At 33.1% G+C, this 26,303-nt stretch overlaps 1 protein-coding gene across 2 annotated transcripts; it reads right to left on the bottom strand.

The window, feature by feature from the left end:
- Positions 1–782: 782 nt before the first annotated feature.
- Positions 783–24,207, bottom strand: LOC139482741 (microfibril-associated glycoprotein 4-like). Of its 2 annotated transcripts, none has more exons than XM_071266812.1 (6): positions 23,915–24,207; positions 22,927–23,034; positions 21,473–21,594; positions 20,351–20,447; positions 4,556–4,648; positions 783–1,068 (listed from the first exon to the last, which is right to left on the bottom strand). In XM_071266812.1, exons 1-6 carry the CDS (start codon positions 24,183–24,185, stop codon positions 833–835), a joined length of 927 nt encoding a protein of 308 aa, XP_071122913.1. In that variant the 5' UTR covers positions 24,186–24,207; the 3' UTR covers positions 783–832. The 2 variants fall into 2 exon arrangements, with proteins under 2 accessions (XP_071122913.1, XP_071122912.1); XM_071266811.1 differs by having other exon boundaries at positions 4,556–4,720.
- Between the last annotated feature and the right edge of the window lie 2,096 nt (positions 24,208–26,303).

Raw genomic sequence — 26,303 nt, forward strand, 5'->3', positions numbered from 1 at the left:
ATTTTCATATTGTAACGTCATGAAAAAAGACGAACTTGCCTGATGACGTCGCATATAAAAAACACAAGTTTCTGAAAATCTTTGAAAAAGAATGATAAAAATTATCAGAGAAACAGATTCAAAAACTATATCTCGTGTATTACGATATTTCTCCACTCGCGACAGTTAAATTTTAATCATTTAAAAAGCTCGGCAAGCCTCGCGCTTTATATAATAAAATTTAACTGTCTCGAATGGAGAAATATCGTAATACACTATCCTTAGAACAGCTTTAAGAACTCTTTGTCTTAAATATAAATAAGCCAAAAGAATAAAGTATATATACTAATAACACTGAATAATGCCCTTACTGCAGTGACGTCTTTTAGAACTGTTCTACAATCCTGGTAGTTCTGCTGACAGTTCTACGGTTCGAACTGATTTGGTCAGTTCTGCTGACAATTCTACGACTAGAACTGATTTGGTCAGTTCTACCTAGAACTGATTCTGACAGTTCTACTTAGAAACTCTTATTGTAAGTTATGACATTCTCAAAGTATTTGTGTGCAATCAACAGTTTTGTGTTACGCAAGGACAATTGAAAATATGCATGACTGACAGATTTCTTACAGGAGATAAGATAGAATATAGAATGGAAATGGCGAATGTGTCTAATTAACAACAACCTGACCAAAGTTACGATATATCAAAGACTGTTATCTTTATAGTTTTTCTCATCGTGTTGGTCAAGAACGAGCATGGTATATTCAGCACAGATAAACATATCGAAAAACAAATCAATATTATTACGATCTTTTCCTTTTAACATTAATATCTGCCATTACAGTTTCTTTCAAATGGTTTGTCTGATCATCATAACACTGTATGTAACTTTATCAGCCCATGGATACCATTTTCGTCCGTTGTTTCCAGAATCTCCATTCAGAAAAGCATTATGACATGCATTAAACCACCACCCTCCTTCGAATTGAACAGCACAGTTTCCACTATAAAAGTTGTCATTATCCTGATCTTTTGTTGTAAATTTTTGCCCATTTTGAATAGCTGCATTGTGATTAAAAGCATCTCCTGAAAGTATTTGCAAACCGGTTTTACTTTACAAACCCATTTTCTTATTAACAGTAGCTTAAATGAGTCTCTTCCTTGAATTTTTATTCACCGAATAAAAAAATAAACGTTCTTAGCTGAAGTTTATTTTAAAATACCAATGATAACCTTGTTTCTGCATCCATTTGAATGATTCCGAAATGTTAAGAGAGATAAAAATACAAAAAGGACATATAAACCCAAAATAAACTGACAAAGCATGGTGAACGCGATAAACGACGAAAATCGAAAAAAAAACCACAAAATAAGCTCTGTAATAGAGGTAGTGCTGATTTTAATTGATTGCTCGATTGATTGTTGAATTTTAACGCCATGTTGCTTAATCTTTGTTGTGTCTTGTGTACTATTATTTATCTGTTTGTCAATTTTTAGCTCACCTGGCCCCTTTTCTCATCACTTTGCGTCCGTTGTCCGTCGTCGTCGTCGTCGTCCGGCGTCGTCTGTTAACAAAAATCTTCTCCTCTGAAACTACTGGGCCAAATTAAACCAAACTTGGCCACAATCACTATTGGGGTATCTAAATTAAAAAAAGTGTCCGGTGACCCGGTCAACCAACCAAGATGGCCGCCAGGGCTAAAAATAGATCATAGAGGTAAAATGCAATTGTTGGCTTATAGTTCAAAAAACAAAGAATTTAGAGCAAATCTGACATGGAGTAAAATTGTTTATCAGGTCAAGATCTATCTGCCCTGAAATTTTCAGATGAATCAGACAACCTGTTGTTGGGTTGCTGCCCCTAAATTGGTAATTTTAAGGAAATTTTACTGTTTTTGGTTATTATCTTGAATATCATTATAGATAGAGATAAACTGTGAACCGCAATAATGTTCAGCAAAGTAAGATTTACAAACAAGTCAACATGACCGAAATGGTCAGTTAACCCCTTTAGGAGTTATTGCCATTTATAGTTAATGTTTAACCATTTTTCGTAAATCTTAGTTATCTTTTACAAAAATCTTCTCCTCTAAAACTACTAGGCCAAATTAATCAAAACTTGGTCACAATCATTATTTGTATATCTAGTTTAAAAAAAAATGTCCGGTGACCCGGCCAACTAACCAAGATGGCCACCAGCGCTAAAAATATAACATAAGGGTAAAATGCAGTTGTTAGCTTATACATGTAACTCAAAAAACAAAGCATTTAGAGCAAATCTGACTTGGGGGTAAAATTACTTATCAGGTCAAGATCTATCCACCCTGAAATTTTCAGATGAAACGGACAAACCGTTGTTAGGTTGCTGCTCCTGAATTGGTAATTTTAAAGAAATTTTGCTGTTTTTGTTATTATCTTGATTTTTTATAGACAGAGATAAACTGTAAACAGCAATAATGTACAGCAAAGTAAGACCTAAAATTAAGTGAACATGACCAAAATGGTCAATTGACCCCCTAAGGAGTTATTGTCCTTTATAGTCAATTTTCAACAATTTTCATAAAATTTGTAACTTTTAACTAACATTTTCCACTGAAACTACTGAGCCAAGTTCATTATAGATAGAGATAATTGTAAGCAGCAAGAATGTTCAGTAAAGTAAGATGTAAAAACACATCACATCACCAAAACACTATTTGTCATGAATCCATCTGCTTCCTTCGTTTAAAATTCACATAGACCAAGGTGAGCGACACAGTCTCTTTAGAGGCTCTAGTTAATTGTTAGCCATGGTATTGTCAGTTCATTTTCAATCTATGAGTTTGACTATCCCTCTGGTATCTTTCGACCCTCTTTTGCAGCACTTTTTGCTATTTCCATGGCACCCAGTTTTATGGATGAAAGACGTCGGAGTGCCCAAAGGGAATTGACGACCTTCTACATGTAGGCCGCAGAACACAATTATTCTTTCCCTTGGCTAAAATGCATTTTTTAGTTAAAGTCAAATTGAATGAAAAAATTTGCACCGCTACAAACATGAAATAAGATATAACTGCTTATAGATCATTATTATTCTAATAAAATATGCTTGTCCCAGGACAATCAATCAGTGTTTTTTTTCTTTTGTGGGCTCTATTAGCATGCCAATGGTTAGCTTTGGATCTTGAATAAATGACGAAGGCTAATTTCTACCCTACTTTCATTGTATCCAAATCACTACTTTCACTTTAAACAATAATTTTTTTCCACATGTTTTACTTATTTCAATATATATGCAACTGATAGGACCACTTAAATAGTAAACATTTCAAAGAAAACAGTAGACAGATTACTTGGGAAGAAATACCCTATATAATCATTGGGAACTATATTCCTAGACCACGAACAAAGGGAATTAATTGTGATCTGAGGCCTGTAAGCTTACAATACTAAACAATCAAGATTGGAATGGAACGCACGTTCGAGATTCAAACTCAGAACCGCAATGTTGACAGGTTATTGAAACAGTGATAAACAACATAAATAGCTCTGCAACCGAGGCCATGTATTCAAAATATTGTTAAAAGAAACAGCATTTCAGACTAAAAACAATCATATAACATATTCAAACAATTTCCAACGGTTTAACATGTTTTCGTGTCAGTGGAGTAATTGTTAACAGCGAGCAATACTGTTGTTGAATAAAAAAAAAAAAAAACATGTTTTCGTAAAAGCAGTTGATATTCAACCATGTGAGTATACTAGTATACTCACATGGTCAATAACTATTCTTTCTTGATTTCGTAGTAAAATGATACCATGCTACTATGTACCAATCAAAATAACTATTTTTTCTCCGACAAGAAAAATTGATGACAACGAAAAATAGAATTAATCCACAGTAGATATTATCATCAGTGATGATTGAACAAACCATTTTAACATGCTACTTTTGAATAAAAAATTAAACCTATTTATACAATATGCAACTTTAATAAAATTGAGAATGGAAATTGGGAATGTGCCAAAGAGACAACAACCCGACCATAGAGCAGACAACAGCACTGTTAACAATGTTATAAAGATTTGCATCAAGGTACATCTTTATAACAAAGCATACTTACATTTGTATCGACATGTTGACGAATTAAAATGATACGACACCAAAAATTGTTTCGTGTTTTAACGTTTTAATGGCAAACGAGTGACAATATTCAAAACGTATTGATAAAATAACGAATTCCAAGGTAAGAAAGGGAAATGTCCTAAATTCTAAAAAAAAGAATTCAGAAGCTCGAATATGACAACGAAACGAATGAAAAACCTATTCCTGACTTGGTACAGGCATTTTCTGACGAAAACAGTTGGTTTCACATTTGTTTTATAACTTTCTTAACCATGGCTTATAAGTAAAACAATTATTGAAACTTAATAAGGGTAGCAAAATGAATTTTATTGTATGATGTTAGTCAAATAGATTTTAAGGATAATCGTTCTATCATTGCAGAAAAATTTTAACATTTTTATCAGAGCACAAAAAGATTTTTTTATGAAAATTGAAAATATATTTAAGAAGCATGAACACTCTTCCTACCTGCTGAACCACTGTATCCTGATATTCTCAGCATATATTTGCTATTCTCATCACTGATTGAAAATTGAGAATAATTTGCATATCCACTCTGCTCTGATGATGAAATCATAAAAATACTTAATTCATGGGGACCATTCAATGAAATAGCATGAATATTTTCATTACCTGTAAAAAGAATGAATCTTTCAAATAAAAAAGACTTATTGGTTTTATTTTATCCCTGGTTATCTAGACTAAAACATATTACTGATGTGAACAATGGCTTTTTTGTTCTGAAATTCAAGTTGAATCGTCCGATTTAAAAGAAATGCGTAAGAATGTCTTGCTTCTAATTTAGTTATACTTTACGCATTAAAACTTCTTATTAGACCTTTTCAACATCTCTCGACACCTACAGTTTACAGGTAAAATGGATGGGTCGTCTCAAAGACAAAAAACATCATGATTATCAATACGTAACATATTGGATTGCGGTTATGTACTGTCTTGACTATATAGATTCAGAAGATATACCAACCAAATATATAAATATATGTCTCTGTCATATAATATTCTTATTTCGTATTTATTTTACACGGCATTTCATGTTGAATTGATTAAAAAAAATACTGCAATCAATCTACATCCTGATCCGCTTTCTCTTCAATTTTTTGATTATGTGAGTCTTTCACCAAATATTTGCCGCATGCCAACACGATTAATTTGTTGGTGTAAAAACTTTTATGAAATTTTCAAAATTTATGAAAAATAATGACGAGCCTATCCGTCCGTCCGTATCATACTTGTGAACACGACCAACATGGTGTTTTTCTAACCGATCTTCATTCTCAATTTCTGGATGGATAATCACAAATTGCTTTTTAAAGTCGAAAAAAAAATATCGCATCTAATTTTTTTTTTATCAACGACGGACTTCTCTGCTTTAAGATATCTTGTTAGAATTGATGTTTTCCTTAATGAATTTTGAAAAAAATATAATTGACTCTTCATTTCAATGTTACACTGACCTCAGAGGATATGACATTTAAGCATATAGTTTTTTTACATATACATATGTGCGTATGGAATTTATATTTCAAGTTGTTAGTTTATACTATAGAGCTTGTTGACATTACAAACTCCTTTTGGACAGTGCCAACCTGGGGTTTCGAGACCAACGGCTGATGTCCCGAAAAATAATCATACATTTTCCCTTCGTCGCAGTGTTCTTCCCTCGTTCTTGAAAATGACCTTTGAGTTTTTTACAAATTGATTTTATTTATACACTGTCATTGCTATATTGTGTTTTGTTTTTAACGGGTCTTTGTGATAAATTAAAAAATCCAGGCCGTTTAGACTCTGTTGGAAAGTTGTGTCATTGTCAATGAAAGCAAAAAAAAACAATAATGATCTCAATTTTTTAAATTTTTGAAACGACCCCTCACATTTTACCTTCGTAGTAGTTCTCACCTGCATGTGTCGATAGTTGTTGAAAAGGTCTATTTGTCAATATAACCTTTCCCCGATCGAGTGATAAGGTTCATTTGCACCAAGTCCACCGTGTAGAACGCCACATGCGGGGTGTCGGCTATGTTTGACATGGGGTGGCAATTTTGAAGCGACAAAAAAGTAACAAGGTAAGTTCAAGCATCAAAATTTCTTATTTTTACAAATCTCAGTACCATATAATGTATTGCACGGAAGGAACCGCAACATAATCTATATCCTGAAAGCAGAAGCAGTCGTTTTCAGTGCTCAGTTTTCTCAAACACCTCGCCCTAGTTTTCCGTGTTGCCGATTTTGAGCCTTTATATGCAAATTTCGGTATAAAAAGCTACTTTACACAGCTACCCTCCGTATCGTTTATATAGAATTGTATTCCTCTCATTGACCTATACCAAATACCAGCTTCTTAGTTAAAATCAATTGGTTTTAAAACTGTTATTCATCAAAATATAAAGTGTCGCTCGGGGTGTCTGAATTTTCGTCGCAAGGGGTAGAGGCTTGTCATAAAAAAGAATAAATTTTCTTATAAATCGATCTCTATCTGATACTTTTTAATTCAAACACACCTACACTGTTATGATGACAAATTGCACGGAAGGAACCTTAGTGGTCACGTGACAAACTTCAACACCGGAAGTAAACATTGAACATTCTGTAGACTACCTAAACTATGTACTAACAGGTATTTCCAATACCGGTGCTCCTGAGTCACCCAGGAGACGAAGATTAACTCATCATTTCTACTAACCTTTGGAGTATACCCTACTTTTCACCATTTCTGTTTCGAGCACAGGTGAGTTTGTCACGTGTCAAAGCTAAACGTTTTATCATGTTTACATTTACCATGATGTTTACATCTATTCTGATATCGACTTGCACTATTGCTAAGTTATCACCATGCTTCAACGCTTGTCAAACATATCAGATGAATACATACGATCATAATTTGTCATTAGTACCATCAGAACATTTTCCAATTGTGTATGTGATGGCTAGTCATGGCTGTAGCTACAAAAATGTACTCAATCTCAAGGGTATACAAACCATAAAATTTCTTCAACAAAGAACACCAAGATCAGTTCATAAATATTTGTTCCTTATATTACTCGCAAATGCATTTGACACTGAAACAAACCCAGGCCCTCGTTCACCTAGGTGGCCTTGCGGAAGTTGTAGTAAGGCAGTGACATGGAAACATCATGCTGTCTGCTGCGACTCCTGTGAAACTTGGTATCACACAGATTGCCAAGGAATACCAAACCATATATACAACATAATGAATAATAGTAATATAAGTTGGCACTGTATACAATGTGGCATGCCAAATTTTAGCTCAAGCTTCTTTAATTTTACATCCATAGAAACGTCAAATATATATGACACCTTAAATTCACCAAGTAGTCTTAGAGATGTAGGAAGTCCGGGAGCACCAACAGCTGCATCATCCCCGATTCCACACAAACTTCCTCGTAATCAAAAAGCTTATACAACAACAAAAAAGGGCAAAATGCCATTAAAAATTCTGAACATGAATTTTCAATCAATTAAAAACAAAAAACAGGACCTACTAGAAATCATTGATACTGTCAAACCAGATATCATACTAGGTACCGAAACATGGTTAGAACCAAACACCTCTTCTTATGAGTACTTTCCATCAGATTTATATAATGTGTATCGCAATGATAGGGCACCTAGTACCAACAACCAAAGCTATGGGGGTGTACTTATAGCAATTACAAAAGAATTCATAAGTTCAGAGGTAAAAGAACTAGAAACTGAATGTGAAGTAGTCTGGGCAGAAATCAATATTGCTGGCTCAAAAAACATCTTAATATCATCCTATTACAGACCACCATCTGATACAGGTTTGTCACTAGAGCAACTCCATCAATCTCTAAATCGTATCAATAGTCAATCAAATGCAACTATTATTGTGGGGGGTGATTTTAACTTGGGTCATATTGATTGGTCAACATCAAGCACAATACCAGGCAAACCTGACATACAACTTCACCAAAATCTCTTAGATATAATGAATGACACAAACCTACATGAAGTTGTCAATACACCAACAAGAAATGATCGCATACTAGATCTAATAATGATTAATAACCCAACATACATCAACAAAGTAACCACACTACCACCAATAGGTTCAAGCGACCATGATATTGTCTATGCCGAAGCAGACATCTGGCTTAAGAGAATAAGAGAAACCCCACAAAAAGTATACAAGTATAACAAAGCCAACTGGGACGAAATTAAACTTGACATAAGTACCATCTACAAATCAATCATTGACAACTATGATTCTCTTAACACCAATGAGCTATGGGAACTATTTAAAACCAAACTCATCAGCTCTGTCGAAAAACACATTCCATCAAAAATCCTACGAAACAAACATCGATTACCGTGGATATCTGATAAATTAAGACGACAAATTAACAAGAAAAACAAACTTTACAAAAAGCGAAAAAACAGCGAATACACGGAGAAATATAAAAAGATGAAAGCTCAGGTACAAAAAGATCAAAGGAAAGCCTACTGGGAATATATTGAAAAACTTATATGTGATCTTCCAATTAATGAACCAGACATTCAAATACAAAATCAGAGCAAACCTAAGAAACTCTTTCAATACATCAAGTCAATAAGAACTGACAAATCTGGTATCTCTGCACTAAAGAAAGACGGCAACATCATTACAGACGCCACAGAGAAAGCAAATCTCTTAAACGAACAATTTCAATCTGTATTTACCCCAGTTACAGATGACCCAATACCAAACAAAGGCATCAGTTCACATCCTAATATCAGCGAATTACATATAACACCAAATGGGATCGAAAAACTCTTAAATAAGATCAACCCACATAAAGCCACCGGCCCAGATAACATCAGTGGCCGCTTACTGAAAGAAATGAAGACAGAAATTGCACCAATACTATGCTTAATCTTTAACAAATCATACAACACTGGTATTACACCTAACGACTGGAAACACGCTAGAGTCGCACCAGCATATAAAAAAGGGGATAAGCATAAACCGGTCAATTATAGACCTATTTCATTAACTTGTATTTGCTGCAAGTTAATGGAACACATAGTAACATCACACATTATGAAACATCTCGAATCAAACAACATCTTGTACGACCTTCAACATGGCTTTCGGCACTCTCGTTCTTGTGAGACACAACTTCTCTCCTTCATTCAAGAACTTCAATCCACAAACAATTCAAATACACAAACAGACCTTGTAATAATGGACTTTGCGAAAGCCTTTGATAAAGTTCCGCATCGTCACTTACTATACAAATTACACTATTTTGGCATTAATGGAAACACTTTAAATTGGATCTCTGCATTTCTCTCTGACCGAACCCAGACAGTTGTTCTGGATGGAAGATCATCAAGCACAGTCCCAGTCACCTCTGGGGTTCCTCAAGGTACTGTCTTAGGTCCTGTCTTATTCTTGGCGTATATCAACGACCTTCCAGACTACCTTACACATAGCAAACTAAGACTATTTGCTGATGACAGTATCTTATACATGCCAGTTAAATCCCAGAGTGACTGCCTAAAACTGCAAGCTGACCTTGACGCAGCTGCAAAATGGGAAGAGGACTGGCTGATGGCCTTCCACCCAGACAAGTGTAATGTTCTCTCTGTAACAACTAAACGTCAACCTTTAAAACATAATTACACTCTCCACAATCATATACTAGAATCTGTTACATCTGCTAAGTACTTAGGCATCACATTACAATCAAACCTTAAATGGGACAAACACATAGATGACAATATATCAAAGGCCAACAAAACTCTCGGCTTCCTTCGAAGAAATCTGAAAACATCAAACCAAAACATCAAGAGCCAGGCATACCAAGCACTTGTCCGTCCCAAACTCGAATACTCTTGCTCAGTTTGGGACCCCCACACTTCAGAATCTATTTCAAAGATAGAGATGGTCCAAAGGCGAGCTGCTCGGTATGCCTGCAACAGGTATCATAATACTAGTAGTGTATCAAACATGCTGAACACACTAAACTGGCCTATTTTGACACAACCCAGACTGCGTGCACGACTGGTTATGATGTACAAGATCACACATCAACTTGTTGCTATACCATCTAGCACAATTCTCATTCCATCAGACTCAAGAACCAGAAAACATCATTCTCACACCTTCAGACATATTTATACATCAAAAGACTCGTACAGATTTTCATTCTTCTCATACACAATAACTCAATGGAATCTTTTACCAACCACAGTAGTAAATACACAGACAGTCGACTCTTTCAGAGATCAGCTAACATATGCTGTTCTCTCCACTATTATTTAAAAAACTTCATCTCATGTACATAGTTTTAATCACTACATCTGTTCTTTGCACTGTTTGTAAATATAACTTAATTTTAATAAATAGGCCACGTATGCACCAGTTATTAATCATCTTTATTCAGATGGAAAACTGGAAAACTTAAAGAAGAAATTACAAACTTAAGGTATGTCATTTGGTCCATATTTTAGTCTTTTAAGTAATGTGCATTTTTATTGATAAACATAGCAAATAAAGACTCAAAGTAGAAAAATAATTGGATATGCATAGAAGTGTAATGTTGTTTGTTTTATATTATATCTTTGAAATACAAAAATATTGACAAATGGACGTAAGAATATAAAATTACAAGTATGAATGAAGAAGGGTGTACCCGATTAATTATCAAATCGTTAATGATTTAAATTGAGTTGAATAGGAATACACTTAATTAAATGCTATGACCATATAAATCTTTAATCTTTCCATGATATTGTTTTCAATTTTGTAAATGCAAATGTATATTCGAGATCGTAAATGATTTTATATAATTTTTATTTAGTAACTGTATCAGTTTATTTTCACAAACTGATCGACGCCCAAATAGATTAATTGTTGTTTAGACATTATGTAATTGCATAAACGTATTTTTTGATTTTCCACCATATTTTGGTTTATTGAGCCATAGCCTTGACTTTTTTTTTACCATGATATATATAGTGACTGAAAAGGAAAAGAAATCGTTTACCAGCTTGAAAACTAACTATTTTGAGCCAGTTTTTACTATGAATGAAATCAAAAGCACATGTTTTATAAGACCAAAAACAGGCAAAATGAAAAAACCTTATTTTATCATGGTAAAGTAGATGTGTTTGCAATAAAATGTATCATATGAAGACTAATTTACATGCAAATATGTATTTTTTTAAGCAAGCCTCTACCCCTTGCGACGCAAATTCAGACACCCCGAGCGACACTTTATAATTTGATGAATAACAGTTTTAAAACCAATTGATTTTAACTAAGAAACTGGAATTTGGTATAGGTCAATGAGAGGAATACAATTCTATATAAACGATACGGAGGGTAGCTGTGTAAAGTAGTTTTTTATACCGAAATTTGCATATAAAGGCTCAAAATCGGCAACACGGAAAACTAGGGCGAGGTGTTTGAGAAAACTGAGCACTGAGAACGACTGCTTCTGCTTTCAGGAAATAGATTATGTTGCGGTTCCTTCCGTGCAATACATTATATGGTACTGAGATTTCTCAAAATCAGAAATTTTGATGCTTGAACTTACCTTGTTACTTTTTCGTCGCTTCAAAATTGCCACCCCATGTCAAACATAGCCGACACCCCGCATGTGGCGTTCTACACGGTGAAGTCAGAAATATTGCAGTTGTTATTAAATAGTTGGTTACTTGTATATTCGAGTTTTATTTGTGTTAGTTCAGTGTTTATGTTGTTCCGTTTTTTTCCTATTATAGTTGATGAGTCTCCCTCGTTTTTTTTATGGCTATTGAACCGCGGTCTACACAGATCTGGAATTAAAATCCATACTAATTGCAAGTTTTATACGAATGCAATCGTAATTGACTAGTATTGCCAGTTTCCTGTCGATGATCAGTTATTGTCGCCGACCATGTATGCTTCCACCCCTTTCACGACTAACATTGATGATATAGCAATGCGTAATGAAACACCACATACATCACACGTTGAAAAGACATACATTTGCTATACATTGATCACGTCTTTAAAAGTGTTGTTTATGGAACGCCAAAACTGTCTTGTTATGACCTTTTTCATTATATGATGTGCATTTACCTTTATATGATGTGCACTTGTCATGATATGATGTGCATTTACCTTTACATGGTGTGCAAATACCTTTATATGACGTGCAAATATGCTTATATCATGTGCAAGTATTTATGTATGATGTTCAAACATCCTTATATGATGTGCAAATATCTTATATGATGTGCATATATACTTATATGATGTGCATAACTATTTATATGATGTGCAAATGTTCTTATATGATGTACAAACATACTTATATGATGTGCAAACATTCTTATATGATGTGCAAATATCCTTATTTGATGTGCACATATACTTGTATTATGTGCAAATGTACTTATATGATGTGCAAATTTACTTATATGATGTACAAAAATCTTTATATGATGTGGTTGTGTCATTATATTATGTGTTTGTAATCTTATATCATGTGGTTCGGTTAAATTCATTATATGATGTCGAAACGTTATTATATGATGTGCTTTTATCGTCGTTATGGTCAATGAACATGATTATGATTAGAATGATTACTGTCTACGTCGTAACTGATTCCGATCTGCAGCTGCAGAATTATAGAACCCGGATCAAATCTGTAGCTATCGTTTGGAAAATGGTTTAGATGTAAAAAGAAAAAAAAACTTAGAAATGTGTGTTCCTCGATTTAAGGTAGATCATAAGTAAATATCTTTTGAGACAGAATTTTCTTATACTTAGCCAGAATGAAGATTTTAATATGCTCTTTTCAAAAATATAATAAAAAGGAGGGGTCACCGTGCTATTTTTCAAGCTATGAGTCGTTGAAAATTGCCTTAATTTGGTTAGATTGTTCATGGAAAAACACATTTGTGTGCATAAAAAAAATCTATGAGATAGAATTTTGAAATAAATTGTGAAAAGATAGGTTTTGTAATATGTTTTAAGAAAATAAAAAGAAAAAATGGTGTCCCCGAACTTGTTTTCTTGCTACAAGTAAAAAGAAAAAAATTCCCTATCTGTCCAGTATAATTTTTTTACTAAAAGAGTTATCTTCCCTTAAATGGCTGGTTTGAAAAAAATGATTCTAAAAGCAAGAAAAATGATACTTGTTTAAATATTTTGGATTATACAATAAATTGCCAAGTTTTCTTTATATTATTAAACAGTCTAACCATTAAATTGCCAATCTGTCATCAAATTTGCAGATTTAGGCAAATAACTAGACCTATTTTTTACTGTGATTGTTCAATCCAAGATGGCGGAATACCATGAATCTACCTTAAGATGAAAAAATCTCCCCTGTAATGGCTGCGCCCATGAATGAAAATTTGTAGCAACAGAAACTGAGATATTTGACAGTTTAAGGGGATTTAGAGTCGTCAAAAGTTGTAGAGATGATTATTTCAAACGACTATATATAATATCCACACAAATATAAGGTCTCGATACTACACGGCTAAATGATTATGATGATAAGGTGAACGCTACTAAAAGTCAATATATCACATATCTTGAATGATGAGTTAACATTTTTTGTGTGTTTAACACTATAAGAACCATAGTTTGTGATGTATTAAACACAGTATTTTATCAGTGTAACGAACAATAACGTTTATACGGGTCCAATTCATAACAAACTGTTTACTACATATATACACAAAACTATCGTACATGTAGACCCTGTGTAGAGCGTAGTATATGTGTATTCGTTTACATTGCATATTTAAATTTTGTAAATATTTACATAAAAAGTGTTTCTAACCGAATATGGCATCAATAGAACAATTTCAGGAATTAAAATCCCTTATTTTGGGTGTGGATAAGAAGGTCACAGTTTTTTCGGAACAGTTAACTAAAGTCGAACGTAACCTTACCAGTATGATACATGAGGTTTAAGCCGATGCTAAAGTCCTCAATGTTAAGTTTGAAACGTCGCAAAAAAAAATAAAAATTCTTAGACATGATTTTACAGAGCTAGAAAAAGGTGTCAAAGGTATGGACTTACAGTTTCAAGAATTAGAAAATGAAAAGCTATTCAAACAAAACATTAATTTGCAACAACAAATTAATGAGCTCATAGTACTGCAACCAGAGTTCATTTTTTAAAACTTTAATGGTCCGGAAGAACACACACCTAAATAATATATCGATGGAAAGAGGAAAACGTGTACATTAAAAAAAAGTTGGGTCGTAAAAATCCAGAGTGGTCACAATTTTGTGAAATTGAGGTCAAAGGTCAGACCTAAAATTATCAACATTTCAACCACAAGGACAAAAAGGAGAAATATTCTGATATTTATTCAATAGAATGCTACAAAAGCGATTCAATCATAAGCATATGCTATAAACGATGTTAAAACGACAAATTTGACTACTTATATTAAAAGCTGCCATTACAAAATGCCGTTGATTTGGAACCTTCTGATTTTTTTCCATTTAAGACATAGCAAAAGAAGAAGTGACCTTGACCTTTTCACATCCATAAACTTTCATATTGTGTATAGTATTTCACTAAAGTATATTACAGAATTATTTTCTAAAATGTAAAATATCAGTTTATCAAATTATTTCAATATTTTTTCTATCTTTGAAAAAAACTAAATCAAGCGCTGAAACAGTGTTTTTAATTTTGCATCTTAAAGGTTGTGTATTTTGTGAAAATTAGTATCTAGTTATAGATAAATACATATTGTATATTTGCAAAGTCTGGACAGAGCAGTTATAACACAAAATATACTATAGCCACCCGAGGCGAATGCGAGGTTTAAAAAAAATTGAGTGTAAAACAAAGTCAGTTTGGTGCATGATCAATTTTTTAGTGGGATAATCCTGGTAAAAAAGTTAACTCATTATTTTTTTAAGGGAAGGATGAAAAATTATACAATGCAATGCCAATTTTCTTATGTTGTAATTCAAAATCAGTCATGATCCTTATATAACTTTTAAAAGCGACACACAATAGCTCAAGTATTCATAAAATAGGGACATGAATCAATCACTTAGTCATCAAATGCGGATTCAGTACGCGTATTAGCATTACAAGGCACTTCCCTTTTTTTTTTAAAAGAACACATTTTTTGAGTACAAATGCTATCTGGAGCGTAAATACCGTCATGATTCGGTCAAACTCGTCAGATATAGTCTTACCTTTGCATAGGAAACACAAAATAAATGTGAGTACAAAGTTTCGCGATCAATGTTCGTGACCCATATTCCCATATGCATATGCATGATGTATCTGCACTGCCAATCCCAAATGTAATAGGGCGAATGTTGCTACAGAAACGATTGATTTTGTAATAGCCATACATTTACGAATTTTTGTTATCTTTAAGGACAATATACGGTTCAGAAGCGCCTTGGTGTTATTTTTCATCAAAGTAATTGTTCTTCTTTTAATGTATTCTTGATATTTTCAGACACACCTTGGTGTAATTCTGAAAGTCTTAACATAGACTTCAATTTTCCTGCAGAAGATATGGCATCCCCTAAATTGAGTTCAGAGCTAAACTCTATATTTCATATCCCTTGGCCCCACTGTGTCTGAATTGCGTAGTTTTCTGGGTTTTTTTTTAAAGGTTTGTATTTTACACAAAAACACTGTTTTCATATCCAAACTACAAGGAAGAAACTGAGCTCGAGATCGTATAAAAGTGTCAGGTTGTGAGGATACATGTCGATCAGTTTGATCACATATATGGATTTCTGTTGTTTCTAATTTAAAGTTCCCCAAGGGTGACTGGGAAAACGAAACATGATCACTTGGTCTTCTCCCGACCGGCAGTAAAACGAATAGGGGCGTCTGTTTGGCTGTGCGGGATGTATCAAGTTCGCAGTCACGTCCGGTCAGAATGGGGACGTTAAGTCCGATGCCTCGTGTAAAGGGAGTGTCGCGTTCTTTGCACGTTAAAAGCCCTTGCATCAACTCTTTGAGGAGATCGTAGGTGGCATGTTGCAATGGAAAATTTCTGTCCCAATCCAATATACCATCATTTTCCAGTGGCAGTCTAAATGTTCCCGATCATCATCCCGAATGGCCTCTATTATGACAAAACCTACCTATTGTTTTTATTATTAACTTGTTCTCGTCCTGAACATGCATGAAATATTTGTCACTGGACCTTAAGCAACCAACAATCAATCAATCAATCTAATTTAAAGACGCACCAATTTTGCCTTCTGGTGCAAGTCTCATAACATCACTGATGATTCGCCCACTGAAAGCAGAATATTAAGAGAAGTTGGTTTTAGCATCCCCTTGTCACACACCAAATCTCTGCGAATCTTCAATAGTACTTTTTCCCCGACCACTTGCATGCAAATTAATTGCTCTGAGGTTAAACATTGACATACAATGTATTTTCTATAGTCATTATCCGGAAAAACCTCTTATCCGAAGGATTTGGTTAACTTTTATATAAAGTCAAAATTTTATTAACAAAAATATAACTTATTTACAGAAAATACACGAAAGAACTACTATATATATTCAAATCACTCAAAAAAAATTAACTTCTCCTACAAAATCTACATAATCACATCGAAACTATCAAATTGATGGTGAAGGAAAAAAATAAATGGTGGAGCTGATTGACGGATAGGAAATCTCCGTAATTAAAAAAGGTACAAATGATGTTTTTATTTTTGAGTTTTTGACAAAATTGTTTGGAATTTGACCAAAAAATTTGCATGCAGTATCGAAAAAATATGTTTTGTCCTCTCAAATGTCAAATACTATTTTTGAATCATATGTTTTCTCGTTTTCAAAGAAAAACGCGTTAAATTTTTATCTAAAAAACAGCCAACTTTAAGTTTGAAAGTTTTACTTGGAGATGGTATTATATTTATGTCTTCATCATTCTGATGATTATTGATGATATGTGCATAGAAAATATTTACAAAAACAGCGGGAAATTTAACCAAAAAATATGTTTTTGGATTTTAAGGTAACTACCCAAAACCGTAAATTGAGGGGTACCCCCATTAAAGGGATAAAATACAAAAATGTGACCATAGAAAATTTTTACGACCCGACGGAAATTAAAATATAGATATTATTCTATCATTTTAAACAATTTGCAGCCGTGTGTTATTCCGGACCATTAAACTCGTTAACTTAGCGTCTTTTTCGATGTCAGTTGCAGTTTTATAAGGTGAAATGGATTTCTGTGAAGTAGTTAAAAATCCGACTCAGGGTGTCGGTCTATTACAAATCAGGGTTAATATTCATTTCACCTTAATATGTTCCCGTACGAATATGCATCTGTCCCAAGTCAGGAGCCTGTAACTCAGTGGTTGTCGTCTGTTGATGTGTTACATACCGGTATTTGTTTTTCGTTCATTTTTTGTACATAAATAATGCCGTTAGTTTTCTCGTTTGAATTGTTTTACATTTGTCATTCCGGGGCCTTTTATAGCTGATTATGCGATATGGGCTTTGCTCATTGTTGAAGGCCGTACGGTGACCTATAATTGTTAATAAGATGCAAGCAAATGGCATGCACCGAGTTGAAGGTCATCCCATATCTCCGTCAATTCCTTTTTTTTTTTGGGGGGGGGGGGGTCCAAGTAAGTGTCTAGCCTTTCAATTCTTACATGTAGGTTGTGAGTTCGAATCCCACAAGTAGCAGGTAAGCTCGACTCCAATCTCAATTGAATAGAATTATTAGTTTTCGTACCGAAAGTCGGAACTTCGGCTTCTTCCATCAATATAAAGTCAACGCCACGAAATAGCACGATAGTGTTGAAAGTGGCGTTAAAAAGCAATCAATCATCAAATTAATCAACCAATCATCCATACCGGTATAATTATATATGCAAGAGAGGATAATTTTGTAGCTATCGTTATAAATTTTTAAAATTGACTTTGTGTTCATTGGTGTCTTTTGCAATGAATAGAAATAAGAAGATATGATATGAGTGCCAATGAGACAACTCTACATCTAAGTAATAATGTGTAAAAGTAAACTATTATAGGTTAAATTACGGCCTTCAACACGGAGTTTTTACTTAAACCGAACAGCAAGCTATAAATAAGAGTCACACAATTTGTTTTATCATCTTTTCGCCGCTACCGGGAAATTCTTCAACTTGCTCCTGTATTAATTGATCTCAATCTTCCGCAGAAATGTCTAAAACGTTAGTTTTTGTTAAAATGCACTGTCTCACTTTATCTTAAAAATGCACTGTCTCACTTTATCTTAAAAATGCACTTTCGCTTAAAAGATTAAAGATCTATTTCTAAAACGTAATAAGTTAACTGTATGCTCATTATTGTAGATCCCGTATATTCAGTATTGTAGACCCATCGATTAAAATTCATAATTTGACAATTTTCCATCAATATTTGATGTGATTTTTTCATCTTAAATCGAGGAACAAACATGTAAAGGTTTTTCTCTTTTTAAATAGCTAAAGATTTGATCCGGGTTTATATTAATTCTGCAGAAGCATAATGGAATCAGTTATGACGTAGACAGTAATCATTCTAATCGTAATCATGTTCATTGACCATAACAACGATGAAAGCACATCATATAATGAAGTTGCGACATCATATGATGAAGTTAACTGAACCACATGATATAAGATTACAAGCACATAATATAATGACACAACCACATCATATAAAGATGTTTGCACATAATATAAGGGAAAATGCACATCATATAAGGATATTTGCACATCATATAAGGACATTTGCAAATCATATAAGTACATTTGCACATCATATAAGGATATTTGCATATCATATAAGTATGTATGCACATCATATAAGTATGTATGCACATCATATAAGTATGTATGCACATCATATAAGTGTAGTTGCACATCATATAAAGATGTTTGGACATCATATAAAGATACTTGCACATAATATAAGCATATTTGTACGTCATGTACAGGTGTTTGCACATCATATAATGACAAGTGCACATCATATAAAGGTAAATGCACATCATATAATGACAAATGGTCATAACAAGACAGTTTTGGCGTTCCATAGTTGTCTGTAGAACAGTAACTCATCGATACACAGAATTAAAATTTTGTGCGTCAGAAGTGCATTTCGTTTACACTAAATGTTCGGTGGAAATAGAACTAAAACAGATTTGGAATCCTATGCTGGAAAAGAGGGACGAACGATACCAAAGGGACAGTCAAACTCATAAATCTAAAAGAAACTGACAACGCCATGGCTAAAAATGAAAAAGACAAACAAAAAACAAAAAACAGCACACATCACACAACATAGAAAACTAAAGAATAAACAACACGAACCCCCCAAAACACTAGGGGTGATCTCAGGTGCTCCAGACGGGTAAGCAGATCCTGCTCCACATGTGGCACCCGTCGTGTTGGAACTATTACTATTTCAAATGTGAATAAAACAGTGGAAAATGTTGCCAATATTAAAAAAATAAAAGATAATAATTCAATGAATTCAATGAACAAATAACTGAATAATGTCATATTTCTAAGTTATTAAGAAGAAATTCGTGTCCATTGTAAGGAACAATGCTTTACTAAAAAAACATATCAAATGATATAAACATTTTCGGTGAATATCATGAAATAGGAAATGAGAACAAATGTTGCTTTGACAAAGGGAGTAACTTTTGCAAAATTCTTTGTTCTTCTAAACCGACTCATCTTAATGTGAACAGTTTATGATCAACCACATTTTGATTTGACAGTCACAAACTTCCCTTTGTTTTGTAAAAAGTCTGGTACATTCACAGTTCATCATTTTTGGTTGTTTTTATTTTTTTTTTAAATTGGCATTTTAAGGGAGGGTAACTCTAAAAAAAAAGTACATTTTCTGAAGGATTCTGTATAAAATTTTCCTATTTTGTATTTTAGCCGGAAAAAACGTACGTTGACCCTATCTTTTCTTTTGATATTCTCAAAGCAGTGTCTGAAAGCTATCTTTTCCTGAAGTATTTAACAATTCTATCATTTTGTTTAGTTTCTAATCACAAAATGGTGTTTTTTCCTGTATAATCCATACAAAATGTGTCATTTTGTCCCGTCCTGTAGCATGAGAAAATGCGCGGTGACCTATCATTTTTATTATATTTTTCAAAATGTATCAATAGATACAATGTTTTGGCAAAGTATGAACAAATTCTATCATTTTTTACAGGACCTATTAAATAATTAGGTATGTACTAAACCTCATGAAAAACTAATCTTACCTAGCCAATATTCTCCATAGGCGGATCCAAATCCATCTCGATAATCATTCCAACTCCTATCAAAGCTTACCGTCTCGTTTGATCGTCTTTGTAGAACCTAAATTATAAGATTATGTAACCTTAAAATTTACAAGTAACAAGTTATCATGTGTGCTGTTTTTTTATTGTCTTTTTTCATTTTTAGCCATGGCGTTGTCAGTTTGTTTTAGATTTATGAGTTTGACTGTCCCTTTGGTATCTTTCGTCCCTCTTTTAAACCTCACTGAAACGGTACAGAGGGCTTCACAGTATTCAGTTGATGAATTTGTTTAGGTGTTGCTTTTAACTTTTCAGAATCTATGATAGATACTGTTTCTTACAGTACGTTTTAAATTGTCACTTTGATAATTATGTTGTAAGGACAATAACAATCAAAACCAAGGAGTAAACAAAGACTCACAAAACCAAAGGACATTTACATCAACAGTTATAAATAATAATTAAGAAACAACACGAACTCCACTTAAAACCGGGAGTGAAATCTGGTACTCCGGAAGGGTAAGCATTTCCTGCACCGTAACTTTCGTGATCTCGTTACCTCGCTGGCGCTAGCAGTAAAATCAGGTCCAACCCACTAGTATTTTTCTTTAAATGTCCTGTACCAATTCCGAAATATTGCAATTGCTATCAAATAGCCCGTTCATATGTATGTCGGTGTTTGTTTTTTAGAAGTTTATTGTTTCTGTTGTTTCTTTGTTTTCCTCCTACATTTGATGTGGATCACTAGCTTTGATTTGTGACTCGGATTTGTTTTTGCTTAATCAATTTATGTTTATTGAACACCGGTATACTACTGTTGCCTTTATACGTCACGGTCTGATTTGCCTCTCCTTGGAAATCATCATTACAATGAGTAATTTATCCATGGAGGACAAACATGTTTCAAATAACCATACCAGTTCTTCTATTTTTGTAATTTGTCTCGTTGTATATACAATTCTTAATTTACCTTATCAATAGAAAATTATACATACGGGAGAAGAAAATGATGAATATGCATCGTGTTTAAATTGAAAATATTGATTTTTTTAAACAATTGGAAGTTAAGCACTCGTTGATTGAATACAGCGATAATCAACTTACTGTCCATTTCTTCTTTCTGTTTTCCATGATACAATACACTCGTACTCGTGTGTTTAAATTCACTGGGTATATAAAATATACACCGTCAACATCAGATACTATTTCGCTGCATTCCTTGGCCTCTGTTATATTTGGATGAAAAAGTTTTATAACATGGCACATAAGACTTCCATTCCAAACAAAAAGGCTACTTTAAATTTAACATTGTTAAAAAGTCTTTCTGATCATTATATTGAAGCAAAAAATCCAGTTTCCTCAATAGATATACGGGGCTATCAATACAAAGCTGATACATTTAACTAAAAAAAGGCAGTAGGAAAGCAAGTTTTCTGTTAAAGGGAAACTCTTTGCTGATATGCTCTGTCTATATGCCGTCTTGTCTTTCTTTCTTGAAATATTTGTTTGTCTGTATAGTGATCAAGATTATAGCACAATGTTTACTGCGGTATCCCTATTTTTGACATATTTACCTATTATGTCGGTCTGTTTTGTTAACACATCGTTGCCAATATAATTGAATTTTATGCGACTATTATAAAGAGTTAGAGGTTAGGCTAGCTATAAAAAAGTTTAATCAGCCATTTTCTACATAGTGAACAGCATGTACCAAGTGAGAAATATGATAGTTGTTCTCCATTTTCATTTTGTCATTTGATTAGTTAAACACGTGAAACACCATGGTTAAACACGTGGAACAAAATGGTAAAATCACATGGGACACCATGATAAAATCAAGTGGAACAAAATTGGAAAATCACGTGGAACACCCTTGGAAAATCACGTGGAACACCATGGTTCAATCAAGTGGAATACCATGGGGAAATCACGTGGGGGAAAAAGACTAAGTAAAACCAAACACACAATGTGTGTTTAAATTTTGAATTACTGCGTTGTAGGAAATATGCTCATTTGTTGCGTTAAATCTTCAAAATTCTGTATTATCTGTTTTTTAATCACCATTATTATGTTCAGCTTAAATGTGTACTTGTTCTCGATGATCACCAGTTTCATTCCTTCTTAGTTATCTGCTTTGTTTGTCGTTTTCAGACTGTAGCATAAATGGTTTGTACAGGAATAATGATATGTAAAATATCTGATTTTCCAATTTGAGTAAACAGATTTTCCAATAAAGAGGAATTGAGCGTGTAATAGTGGCCTATGTTTATTCCTATGTCATTTGATATTTGAACCATGAACGTTTCAATGGCAATCAGACCACATCTCTTCAACTCATATCAAAGATACAATGTTATAGTGGTTTATCTTACTTTATATTAGAATTACCTCTATTATGTATCCTACGTAAAGAATCTACTATTTCTTTATGCTAATATCTTTTAGTATAAATATTATAGGTTAACATATTTCAGTATAAATATTGTCTCTTGACATGTTTCAGTATAATTATTGTATCATATGGTCTGTTTTCCTTTATATCTTTATATTAGAATTACCTCTATTCTGTATCGAACGTAAATAATCTATGGTGTCCTTAGATTGATCTGCTTCAGTTTCAATCTTCTGAATGTGATTTGTGTTCGTTTGTGTAATATTTTTCATTGCTATAAATAAAAAAATCTATTAAAACAATTGACTAAAGAATACATACTATCATTTTGTATTCACCCATATTCACTTGTTAATATAGAAGCAAGCTAATAACTCCATACTGTATGTTTCTATAGAATATTTCTATATAAAGACAGGCAAAAAAAAATGTCAATCTAAAATCTTAGTCAAATGAAACGCTACAACATGATCCATTGTAAAAACACGTGTTACACTATGGTAAAACAAACATTGTGTGAATAAAATTTTAAATTACTGCGTTGTAGGGAATATGCTCATATGTTGCGTTATCCCTTTCAGAGTACATAGTATCTGGATTTTTTTTAATCATCATTATTGCCTTGATGTTTTCTGCAGCTTTAATGTGTGCATGTTCTCAATGATTTTCAATTTAATTCTTCTGGGTTTGTCCTTCTCAGAATGTAGCATTATTATTGTGTACTCTATTAGATGCAAAGAAGTTAAATTCCATATTGAAGAAATAAAAAAAAATGTCAGATGATTTCAGGAATACTTTTATAAAATATCTGATTTTCTCATTGGAGTAAAATACAAACCGTGAACAGATTGTCCGATAAAGAGGAATTGATCGTGTAAATTCCTACGTTATTTAAACTATAAACGTCCCAATGGCAATCAGACCACAGATTCTTATCTCATATCAAAGATAAAATGTTCACAGCGATTCCATCATGTGATTTGTGTATGAACAGGATCTGCTCAATCTTTTCTATTTTGTGTTTTTGTTTATCTTTTTGTCCAGTTTCAATTTTTTATTTGTTTTTAATATTTGTTGGCGATACTGTTATTTTTCATTGGCTGATGAGTTTGACTATCCATTTGATATTTTCCGCCTTTTTGTATGATTCTTACATTCTTGTTCCTTTGATATATGCAGGAATTGTATCATCATAATTACTATCTGTCCCAAAGACATCAAAGTTAAGAGCACGAACATTAATATGGTACATGTTGATGCCTTTTTTCGATCTTTTCTATCTTGATGGTTGCGGTCTCTGTTTGCTATTTCATTGTCTTCATGACCATCATGACCCGATACATTTATAAAATCCGAGCTTCGATGTAAAGAGTTGTCTGAGGGATTCGAAGATACAGTTGATATACTGAATTGTGTTTCTGCCATCAATTACATAACTGGTCTAATTTCAGCTCTAAAATATAACAATGATACAACCACTAGCGAGTTCCCAAAAGACCGTTCTACATTAGCATAGACATTGTTTCATAAGACTTATTACAGGGTTTGTACTAACATACATATGAACAATATGAAGGGTGTCACGTGTTAACCAGGATCTGCTTATTCCTTCTGATTTTTTTGGTGAAGTTCGTGTTGCTCAATCTTTCGTTTTTCTATGTTGTGGTGTGAACTGTTGTTTGTCTCTTCGTCTTTTTCTTTTTCTTATTTTCCAATAAAAAAAAATTCAATACAGTCAACTTATACGTTATAAGCTTTGTTTGAACAGGCACTAGCTAGGACATAAAATAAAATATGAAATATATTTTGTATTGTTCTATCATTGATTAAAGAGAAATAGTGAAATAGTCATTCGCTTTTGTCGGCCCATATGGTTCAATTTTCTCAAAATAATCTAAGAAACATGATAAGTATATATATTTTTTTATCAATAATATAATATGAAATTTAAAAGACCCATGAAAATCCAAATGCAAGGGTGCACTGTCTATTTATATTTATGTGTACAGCATATCGCTTATATGACCATCGGATGTCTCCGAAGGTCAACTCGAAATTTAATTAGATTGAGTTTAGACTTATAATTTGGATGTTTTACATTGCTATCAATCAAATATGAGAATTTCAGTCACATCGGTGAACATGAATTTTACAGCTAGTGTCCTGTTAAGTAGACTTTCAAAAGAAATTAAGAAATAAAAAACCTCGTTTACATAACTTTTGTTTTGGCTTCAAAACGTCAGCTCAATTGTGCAATAGTTCAAACTTCTATGTGTTTGGAGAGTTTGTTCAATAATTAAAAATAATAAGCAAATAAGCAGATATTTACACATTAAGTATTAGTTATGTCACAATTGACAATCATTCGTTTTTGTCTTTTTACATGAACTGTTTATCATACTTTTTTTTACATTAATTCTTAAATTTAGTGTGCTGATTTGTATTTCCTTTGCTTTGATTAAGGTGTTTTTTCTTGTAAAGTATTTAATTTGCGTTTTTTTTTTTATTGTAAATTACTCACTTCGATTCGTGAAAAAAGGCAACTATTGTCTACTGTAAACCTACAAGCACGTGTGCTGCTGTGTTTTACTGTAACTAAATTATTTGATTACATCTATTATGAACTTTGAATTTGCTTAGACTATTATGAGAATCATGGTTGAATATTGAACATTTCATTTTGACAAAAAGAAAAAAAGATGATTTAAAACCAAATATTGTGTTTTTAGTATTGAAACTTTATTGTGTACTATTATGCTAAATTTTTGTAATGCTAATTGTTAGTAATTGCTTATTTTGTATTTTTCAGTTTTTCACCCTCTCAAGAGGTTTGTTTATTAAGTAAAATATTTGAAGTCTTATTAGTCTTTCTTGTGAGCCATAACAGTGAAAATGCTTCGAACAGTTGTGACAATGGCAACCTACCGAGAACTAAAAACAGCATGAACAGAAAGACGTCACTCAGATAAAACCGAGTCGTTCAGTGCCAAAGCACAGTCGCTTATCAAGTAAATCTGTTATATTAAGACAAAAAGCACAATTAGAGGCAGAGTTATAAAGTATCCTTCGGATTATCTAAGAGACTGAGGTGTTGGCGTCAGAGATCAGGATATTGAAAACTAAGTCCATAACCATGGTAGGAGAGGATGACGATTTAGACTCTGTATCTGAAGTTCAAGAAGAAAGAACAAAAGAATATGTTCAAAATCTACATATACATTGATATACCAGATACAAAACCAATTACAATAGTGAACATGGTGAATGCACCAGAAAATCAATCTGCACAACTTAGCGCATTTGCAAATACACCTCCACTATATGTGCCTCCTGATGTAAGCAACAATAATTCGCAAATGGAACTGTGTAATTGGATCACAAAGATGATGGCTCGGAAGGATATTGTATCACGACTTATCAAATACAATGATAGCCCATTTCAGTTCCTATCTTGGAAAGAGACATTTAAAGATGTTATCAAATAACTTAGTGTGACTCCTTCAGAAGAGTTGGATCTTCTCATAAAATGGCTTGGTCCAGATT

The sequence above is a fragment of the Mytilus edulis genome, chromosome 7 (genome assembly GCF_963676685.1).
Source record: "Mytilus edulis chromosome 7, xbMytEdul2.2, whole genome shotgun sequence".
Classification (NCBI taxonomy): Eukaryota; Metazoa; Mollusca; class Bivalvia; order Mytilida; family Mytilidae; genus Mytilus; species Mytilus edulis.

Bases quoted from the DNA above. Each gene is read 5' to 3' on its own strand.
- LOC139482741 (XM_071266811.1), bottom strand. From the start codon at position 24,185: ATGGCAGAAACACAATTCAGTATATCAACTGTATCTTCGAATCCCTCA. The intron at 23,035-23,914 runs GTAAGAATCATA...TTTTATTTATAG, and splicing joins TATATCAAAGGAACAAGAAT to CAATGAAAAATATTACACAA. The intron at 4,721-20,350 runs GTAAGATTAGTT...TTCTTTTTACAG, and splicing joins CTATGGAGAATATTGGCTAG to GTAATGAAAATATTCATGCT.